The sequence below is a fragment of the Geospiza fortis genome, unplaced genomic scaffold (assembly GCF_000277835.1).
Source record: "Geospiza fortis unplaced genomic scaffold, GeoFor_1.0 scaffold506, whole genome shotgun sequence".
NCBI classification, from domain to species: Eukaryota; Metazoa; Chordata; class Aves; order Passeriformes; family Thraupidae; genus Geospiza; species Geospiza fortis.
Window position 1 is genome coordinate 728870 of NW_005054493.1, and position 9761 is coordinate 738630.

At 50.3% G+C, this 9761-nt stretch overlaps 1 protein-coding gene across 1 annotated transcript in view; it reads right to left on the bottom strand.

Moving 5' to 3' along the window:
* Nucleotides 1-638: 638 nt before the first annotated feature.
* The window catches only part of ACBD6 (acyl-CoA binding domain containing 6), an 85463-nt gene continuing 76340 nt past the window's right edge, over nt 639-9761 (bottom strand). The window contains 3 exon segments of the mRNA XM_014310179.2: nt 639-1208; nt 1211-1251; nt 5087-5117. Of these exon segments, the coding sequence (XP_014165654.2) occupies nt 1083-1208; nt 1211-1251; nt 5087-5117 (198 nt within the window). The 3' untranslated portion in view covers nt 639-1082.

A 9761-nucleotide genomic window follows, 5' to 3' on the forward strand; every position in this document is an offset into this window, starting at 1 on the left:
GAAAAGCAAACTCATGGCAATATCCCACAGGGGAGTCACGGGCTCCTCTTGCCACACACCCCCCCAGAGCAGCAGCCTCCTCCCAGCTGGGAGCTATCCCACAGCACAACCCCACCCTGGCAGCTCCGTGGGCCCAGCTGGGATGGGGCAGCACCAAAGCCCATGATCAGCCCACACTCACTCAGCCATGGCCACAAGGCACATTTCCCCCCTTTCTGGGTACTTGACCAGCTGAGAAGATCTTGAAGTGTCTGAAAGAGATCCAGAGGGATGACAGGGTGGGTGCAGGTTTATCTGTGCTCAGCTCTTACCAGACCTCAGCCCTGAGGAGCCATTCCAGGGATGGACACACAGCAGGACACCCTGGAGCTGCTGAGATGGCGTTTAAAGCCATTCAATTCAGCAAAGGGGTAAAAGTCCTGTCAGCTTGAAGAGGCTGATTAGCAACATGTGTTGTGTGAGAACCAGAGGGACAGACAGACACCTGTATGACCCTGCTGTCTTTGCAGCTCTCCCTTCCCAGGACAAGAGCTCCAGCAGAACTTCCCAAGGCTGCATTGAGCTGCCTCCCATTCTTATGGCTTCCAAGTCACCCTCTGCAAAAAAAAAACCAAAACCAAAACCAAACAAACACAGCCTGGCTTGATCCCAACACTGTGCTTTTATTTATATTATTTGTTTGGACCCAGGGAAAAAAAAAATAAAACAACCCAAAATTCAGCCTGAACGGGAGAGATGAGCATCTCACCTGGCCCTGCATCCCCAGGGAGGAGCCGACAGGTCAGCCCACGCTGCTCTGGTGAGACAGCCCATACAGTACTCGTGTTTGATACATTAAAATAACACTTGGGGCCTCCTGCAGGCCCTCTCCCCCCTCCCTCCCCCCTCAAATACTGATGAAGGTCAGAGCACACCAAGCTCTGATGCCACCCTGCTCAGGGCATGCGCTCGGCCCTCGTGCTGGAGAGCCCAGCCAGACCCTGTGCTTTGAAAGGTCCCCTGGAACCCCCGAGGTGTTTGGGGAGGGCAGCAGGGAGGGGGGCAAGGGGTGTTTATTGCAGAGCATCTCTGTGCCGCGGGGCTCAGGGCTGGCCGGGGCCGTGCTGCTGCAGAGCCCGGGTGATGGCTTTGGAGTCCGTCACCTCCTCGGGCAGGCAGCCCTCCTGGTCCCGCAGCCCCGGGTCGGCTCCCGCCTGCAGCAGCAGCTCCCCCATGTCCGCTCCACGATGTCCAGGAACTCGCAGGTGGCAGCTGGAGGGGGGAAAGGGAAGGGTTAGTGCGGGGATGCTGGCAGGGGTGGCGGTGATGGGCGTTTCTGGAGCGGTGGCTGTAGCGGGAGGCAGGGAACGCCGGCTCAGCAGCTGGCCTGGCTCGGCAGAGCACGGCTGGGCAGAGCTCAGAACACAAAGTATCGCTGTGGATCCAACAGTGCACGGGAAGGAGAAAGGACAGAGTGAGAGCAATGCAAAACCAGGAGTACTGAGGGGGTGCAAGCAGCACCCAGAGCCCGCAGTCCAGTCAGAGGTGCTGGGAGCTGAGAAATCTGCAGGGAATCACCTGGGACACAGAGGGAGCCCAGAACAGCTTGGCTAAGGCTCATTCCCATCCAGGATGGAAGACAGAGGCTGGGAAGGGCCCCAGAGTGCTACTGCAGCGCTGCAGGGACCCCACAGTGCCACCTGGGAAAGTGCTCCCTGCCTGCCTCTGTACCCAGAATTTATAAAGCATTCAGCATCTCTAATGGATCTGTCAGCCCTTGGCCCTCACCTGCCTCCTGCACCTCCCAGGGAGCAGGCAGCACATCCCAGGCACGACATCCTCAGTACTGCCTCGCTCCTGGCTTTTGTCCATCCCTTTTCTCTGCACAAAATTCAGATGGGTTATAGCTGAGGCCACCACATCCTGGAGCACCAGCTCCAGGTGACTGTGCCCATGGCCTGGGACAGCTGTTAATGGCACACATTTTATTCCCCACACCTCCACTGGTAACTGTTTTTTCATCCCTCATTTTCTCTCCTAAGATAGAGTCAAGTTCAACCTGAGCTCTTCTCTGTCCTAGGATGTCTTACCTAAGGATGCTAAAAGAAAAGGAACCAGGAAAATCAGGAAAACTTAACACTGGAGAACGGGACTCGGCTGACATCAGCAGAAGTCCCAGAGCCTGGATTTTCCCTTCAGCCTGTGCAACTCAGACCCTAGTGAAGCCAAAACCTGCCTTGCAAGGCCATGAAGCTGGCAGCTTCCTCTTGCATTGGTAGCAATTGGTTTTAATCATATTTTGGGTGTTTTTATAAAGCAACCGACTCCTTTAGTAATTAGAGTGTCTTTAGCATTACTCTGCAGTCTCCTACTGATCCAAAAGGACAAGCAGTAATGTCTCATTAAAATAAATTCAATGTGTGATTGGAGCTTATATTGAAAGGATAAAAAAGGGGAAACAGGTTGGTGAGGAAGCAGGTGGGGGTGTGGGTGAGGCTGAGCTGAGCACATCCCTCTGCAGAAAACAGACTTCCAGAGGTGCCAAGGAAGGTATGGGGGCAGCTTCTGGGCACGGGGAGCTGGTCCCCACAGGGAAAGGTGCCTTTCTCGTCTGGTGCCACGTCCTTGAGCAGGCTGGGGACATCCCTGGGGACGAGCACAGCTGCTGGATTTATCACACCCTGGGACCCTCGATTTGTCAAGGGCCAGAGCGGCAGCCCTGACAGTGGCACGGGTGAAGATGAATTTCCATTCAGCGCAGTTCGCCTCCCGACTCCATTAATCCTCAGGGTTCGGATGATGAATTTTTTTTTTTTTATTATTTATTTCCCCTCCAGGGTCCCCTCCCACTGCCCTGCCCGGCGCAGACAGAGCCGAGCAGATGGTGCTTCGCAGGGAAGCCGGAGTGCCCAGGAGGATACGGAGCCTGCCCACTCCGCGGCCACCGCGGCTGGAGAAGCCTTGATTTCCTCGGGGAGAGGCGGCAGCGATGATTTCAGTATGTCCCGGGGATGGATGGATGGATGGATGCAGAGGAGCTGGGGAGAAGGAGCTGCTCAGCCCCGAGCACACAGCCCGGGCTGCAGTCGCGGCTCCCCCGGTGGCCTCCGCTTAACCCCCGATGAAAGGCGGGGTCAGCGGCCATCGGAAGGAGCCGGGATTTATAACCCCCAGCAGGATGCGCTTTGACACCGGCTGTAATCAGGAGAGCTGTCACCACAAGGACAGCTGTCAGGCCACGCTGCCGGCTCATAAAAAGGGATGCAGACACCCTAAAAGCAGGGGCTGCCTCGGTGATGGGATTTAACCCTTCCCTGGACTCTGTGAATAGCAAAAGGGAGAGCCTTGTGAAGGCACTGCTCTGCTCAGAGGTGGTGTCCATAGGAGCTCTCCTGCCTCCCCACTGCAATTAACGACTGGGTTGTGAAGTGCTGACCAAAATGGGACTGGGAGGTGACAGTGAGTTCCAGTTTCACACCAACAGCCACTTGAATCCAACCCAGTCACCCATTTAAGAAGCTGTTTCCAAGCTCAGGGTGATTTATGGCCAGATCAGAAGAAAGGGAATGAGGATGTCCTGGGGACAGCTGGGCACCCATGGGAACACCAGGCCTGGGTGCCAGCGACCCAGAGAGGCTTCCCAAAGATGATACACAGGGAGGAGAGAGGGGACAATACTCAAGGGGAAGAAAAAATTTCAACACTTCACAAACATTTAGGAAGAAAATCCTGAGAAACTGTAGTTATTGAAACACCTGAGCTGGAAGGGTAGATCAGAGAAACCATTTCTGAAATAATATTCATTATATCAGTTATGTTTGCTTGTGTTGAACAACTGCCTCAGTCCCTAGCCAGAGGGATCCATCTGCATGGAATTTAAACTCAGGCGATGCATCCACCTTTTCCTTTCACATACTGGGCTTGCTAGAAGCAAGTGCTCTTGGATAACTTACACATGTGCTATGCTTTTGCACAACCTACCGTGAACCCCTCAGGAGTTGGAAAAACATCTTCCCAGGAGAGAGAATGCCCGAAGTGTGGAATGGCTTAGGAAGAGAAAGAGGCAATGTGGCATTTTAAGTGCTGTCCATCTGTGGACAATGCTGTGCTAAGCAACAGATTCCCCATTCCAGTCACAGTGACAGGAATTTGAAACATTGAGTATCCTACAGGAAAGATCCCAGAGGGAGAAATCACACATTACTGTAACTACAGTCTTGGTTCAGGGACCCTGGAATCTGGGAGTTTAGCTCCAGATCCAAATGCTTGTGCCTTGGACTGATGTCTGCAAAGCAATTTTGCTATTCTGCTAATGTCCTTGTGGAGAGATCAAGAAGAGAGAGAAAGACACAAACACTTCAGAATGACAAGTATGCTCTTAATTACCGTGACAGGCATCAAGAGAGAGTACAAGACAATAACTGGCTATGTCTTAATTTTGGGAAAGAGATTATGATCCAGATTAAATTGATACTTTTTTCCTATTCCCCGCACATCAGCACCGCACACATCACTTCAGTCTCTGCTCTTCTCATTTGGAGATAGAACAATCTTTCAATTAAATCATGGATCTAATTAGCCTGTAGTTGTAGGAGGGACACCAACTGTGACTTGCCTCTGCTGATTTTGGTAGTAGAGAAGCTGCTGCTCTCTCAGCTGTGATCAAACAGGTTTGGCACCAGGACACACGAAGGTGGAGGCCCCCTTGTTTGTCCCCTTCCCCTGACCTCTGTAACCTGTTAAAACTGGCACAGAGCCTCTCCGAAGGCCAAGGGATTTGGCATCCCCTAACCAGAGCCACTCCTGGCTCTGCAGGTGGCACACCAACATCCTGGAGACACAGAGGTGTACAGGGAAAATCTGCATCATTAATTGAGGAAAAAGGAAGGCTTTAAGGTGACATTTGCAGAGGAGAATGAAGGGAAGGCAGCAATTTTCTCCTACCCTTACCATCCTGGGATTTGCTAGTGGAGGTAGCCACTGGTTAATCAAATCCAGCTTCCTTGCTCATTTTTCTCCTGGAACTTGTTTTCTGTGTATAGAGCATTTACTCCAGCTACAAATCCACACTGCTAAGAAGGAAGAGCCAAGCTTAGAGGCAGCTTACCATAATGGAGTGCAGTCTGGCCTTCCCCATCCTGAAAAAGAGAAAGAGACTTGATTTTAGAGGTGTAGGTAACATTGTGGTAATACAAACACATCCCAGTTTTAAATAAATAGGCTGAATCCCAGCAATGTTTTAACTGACCAGACAAACAGCCAGGACACCCAGCTACCTGACAGCTGGGATTTGAATCATCATCCACCATCACTCCCTATTGATGGATAATCAATATCTATCCACCCATAAGAGTGCGTGGATCACGTCATGACGTGAGTATAATTCAGTTCATACTGTTATCACTTCCAGCCCATAAAAATGAAGGATTTCAGTCCTATGGCCTCACTCTGGGATTCTCACTACTCCTGGTGCTTTAGTGCAAGATGTTTCACTGCAAACCCAGCTTTGGTCAACTACTTGAGGGAAGGGTAAAGCACTGGGATGCTCACACAGCTCACTGCACTGAGCTCTTCAGCACACAGGAGGGAGCCCACAGGGGGAAAAAACCCAGTTTCTTCCACCTGAATAAATCTTAGGTCCTTGCCTTCAGAATTTAGGTCTACCCCAATACCCAGGTTAAGTTCTGTCAAGTCAGAAAAGGGCAGAGTCTCAAGGATGAAAGCAAGCTGCCAAACTCATCCTTGTGAAACACCTGCAGTGCAAGGGCAAAGCAAAGTGTGAGATTTGTAGGTGTTGGCACACAGCTCCCTGGTCCAGCTAACACTTAAGCCACTGCATCAGCTGCAATGCTTTGGGCAGTGTGTCCCCTTCTCAGATTCCTGTGTCCCCTCCCCAGGGCTCTACCACAGTTGATGCTTCACATCCAGCACTGCAAACCCAGGCACCTCACCCTGTCACAGCCTCCCCCTGCCACCAGAACAGGTGAAATAACAGAAGGAAAGAATTACTGCCCCCTTTGCTTTCACTACCCCAACCAGGATTAGCCTCTAATTCAGTTCTTTGCCTCCTTAATTTATTTGCATCTGTCTATGGAGACTTAAGTTTTTAATTACCATCATCTTTGGGATTAAGGTGCAAATTCTACAGTTTGCCGTAGATTCTGGAGCAGGCAAAAGAGAAAGGAACAAGAAAATTCCACTTATAGCTGGAAGTCTTCTGGTTTCTCAGTGTGTTATTCTGTTTGATATTAAGCCTGTTGGGCTGAGGAATTAGGAATTAGGAATGTGTTTTGGGGTGGGAGGTGCCATGCTTTGCTCTGGGACACTGCACCAACACAACAACCATGGCAGCAACAGGGATAAAAAGCCTGATGTAACAGGCATCTGCTGCCTAAATACCCATTTCATGTCTTTCCCAAGCAAAGGGGTGGGAGGGTCTGATTTTTCCTTCCATGTCCCATTCATGTCACTCAGAGCAGTGTTTGAAGATGCCTCATTCCAGGAGCCTATTTCTGCCCAAACTGGGGAGCACAATGCAAATGGGTGTCAATTAGATGGTACCACAAACCAAAGAACTGAGGGAATCACAGCCAGCCTCCATGGATTATTCCACACTAAGGTAACCAGTGTGAGCCAGTGCCCCTGAGCTCTCCTTAAGCACATGGCTGCTTGGAGGAATGACAGGGCCAGCACTGACTTCAGCAAAATACTCAGCAGGGCTGGGGAAGGAGAGGCAGGAGCGCTCCGAATGAGTTATTGGAAAGGCAGGATGTGAAATGTGTGGGCTGGGGGATGGGAATCCAGCTCCCCTCTGCATCACCACCTCCAAGACTGCAGCCAACAAAACCCACAGGTGAATGGGACTGGAGCCACGCAGCAGAAACCCCTTCCCAGCTTTGCTGCAGAACTCCCTATTAAAACACACAGGGCTGCTCCAGGAATCCTAGAGACATTTGTTCCTCTTCCAAAGGCCTGCAGAAAGCACTGCTGTTTCAGCAGCTGGCTGGGGATAACAAGGTTTTTTATTTCTCTTAGATGTACTTCCTGGCATCTGCTGGGCTAAGGAGGGAGTGCAGGTCTCGGCATAGGAAATGCATCCCTTTAATCCCAGTGTGGTTTTTAAAAAGAACTATTAATCCAATGTTATGCAAACATGGTTTGCACTTTATTTACGCTGCGGATCTTCCCCCTGCTTTGAGCCAGCCCAGTGGCCAAATGCTATTTGTTACACTTCTCAGATGCCGTGCTGTTTGCCTCTATTTCCTCTGTGACAAATTTTAATCCAGGTAAATGGAAAAAGCTCTCGTGTGGTCACTCACTAAAGGCCTTGAAAGCCCTCGGGAAGCTGCTGATCTCAATCCCTCTTTGATTTGGCTTTTTGGAGCACCGTGGCTAATTGCAGCCTGATGTACCCAGCTGTTCCAGGTATGGCCACGCTGAGCCTTCAGAGCAAAGTGGTCACACCTGGAGACTAATCAAAGATGGGCTGTGAAAGTCAGGATTACAGCTCCCTTTGTGGGAATTATGTGAAACAAATATTATGTGAAACAAATACTGCCTGCCAGGCACTGGAAGTGTCTGATTTGCAATCAAACACCATGTGCAGAAGATGAGTGAAGATGAATTGTAGCTGGCCTGGGTGCAAGGGGTATTTCCTGATGTGCAGCAGAAAGCAGAGGCCTCTTGAGCATCCTTCTCCCAGGATGTGTCTGTGTTAGGATGGATGATCCCAAACAGGGAATGGGCAGGTACAAGCCTCTGTCCTCACCCCACTGGCATCAGCCAGGAGCAGGGGATCTGGAGCACTCTGCAGCCAAGAGATGCCAGCGGTGATCAGATGGATCCTCTCAGCAGATGGACCAAAGAGAAGGTGCTGAGTAAAGGTAAGTGGGGAACAGGAGATAGGCAGCTCTGGGCCAACACTGAGCCAGGATGCCTCTGAGAAGTGCCCTTTCATGCCTCTGTATCAGCTGGGAAAATGCCACTGTCACAGGTTAAAAAGGAGGAAACCTGCTCTGATTTGGTGAGCTTCAACACAAAGAGGGCAACAGCCAGGCTCAAAGCATCAATACACCTTCTGTAAAGGTTTGCAAGGCACTGCTAGGCCCTTGTCCCAGAGCCCTTTTAGCAATTCTCCATCTGTAAAAAGGAGGAGCTCATGAAAATGGCAGAACCCACACAGGCAGACAGAAAGTGACCAGGAAGGAAAGACCATGACACACTCAAATGTAGGAGTGCTCAGTCCCAGACTGACCAACAACAGATCTGATTCCAAGATTTCCTCTTGCCTGCTAAAGTGCCATCCCTGGTGGCTTCTACAGCCTCCTGGCACATCTGGCCATGTTAGGGTGACAGCTGAGCTGCACAACCTTTCTGGGAGATGAAAACCCAATGTCCACGTCTACCAAACCCATCAAAACAAAGATGCTACAAAATCACTGGTACTTCCTACATGTGGCAGATGTCACTCAATGAAAATCCAACTACCATGGATAACTTATTGGATAACAGGATTTTGTTCTGCTCCTGAGAAATTTAAGCAAGAGAAACGGGAGAAGATGGACCGAGCGCAGATGGACCAACTGCCTTATCTGCTAAGTGGTACTGTGGCTGCTGCACAGGAATTCTGTCTTATAGCTGATGGGATTATACTGGTGCTGCCATCCCATGTTCATTCCTTGGGAATTTCTGTTCCCTGCTTAACCTAACACAAGGTCTGGACTGAAGGGCAGAGACAAGGAGATGGCTTGGCTAAACCTGCTGAGATGCTGTGCACTCTGTAAGACACAATTTGCCATTTCAAGTAGACTTTGACTGGCCAGTGTCTGACTGTGGCTTCATGGGGCAGTTATAAAAGCAGTGCTGTATAAACACTGATAGCTCAGAGCTGCTTCATTCACCCTCCAGGCTGTGTGCAGGGGCAGGGTGACCCACAGGGAGACACCCCCTCTTCCACCATCTCACCTGTTTTGTTCAGCACCAGTGGAGAAAGAGGAAAACCAAATCTATGCTGGTTACCTGGGTGAGCTTTGGTCCAGCCTGACCCCATACTGGTGATGAAGCTGGGGCTGGACCCTCCACACCAGCACAAGGGTCTGTAGGGGACCCCACACCTCCTTGAGTGCTGCTCCACACCGAGACCTCACCTCAACACCTTCAGTCTCCTCCCCGAGCACAGCAGGAAACCTCTACATTAACCCTGCCCTTTTGAGGGGTAGCACGTGTGCTCTTTATTTTAAGGTATTTTTTCCCCCCATATCTCCTTTCTGCTCATTTGTGGCACCTTTTAAGGTGCAGGGCTCGTTCCCATTGACAGACTCTGAAAGCTGGCAGGGATCGCAGGAGATAAGAACGATGAGGTGATAAGAGTGTTTAACAGCACTGGGTCCTGGGCAGCACGATGGGCCAGAGGGAAGATAAATATTTACACTACATCTTTAGAAGGTGAGTGAATAAAAAGGGCCAGAATAATACAGACTCTGAACAAGCACTGATGCTTAGGAGCTGTAATATAAATCTCTGCAGCCTCACGACACACACTCACTCAAGCCAGGGAGATGAAAAATAGCAAGAAAATACTTCCATCCACTTTTAAAAAGGGTTTTATTTCTCATTTGTTTCTACTTGAGACTTCAACTTCCCAACAATTTACTTTAACCTCATCATCATCTTATTGTCTCTCTGAAATGTTCTCTCCAAGAAGACTGAGGGTAAGGCTCAACACACCAGAATTTACATGCTAATACCCACCAATACTAAAACCAGGCAAATATAACCAGTCT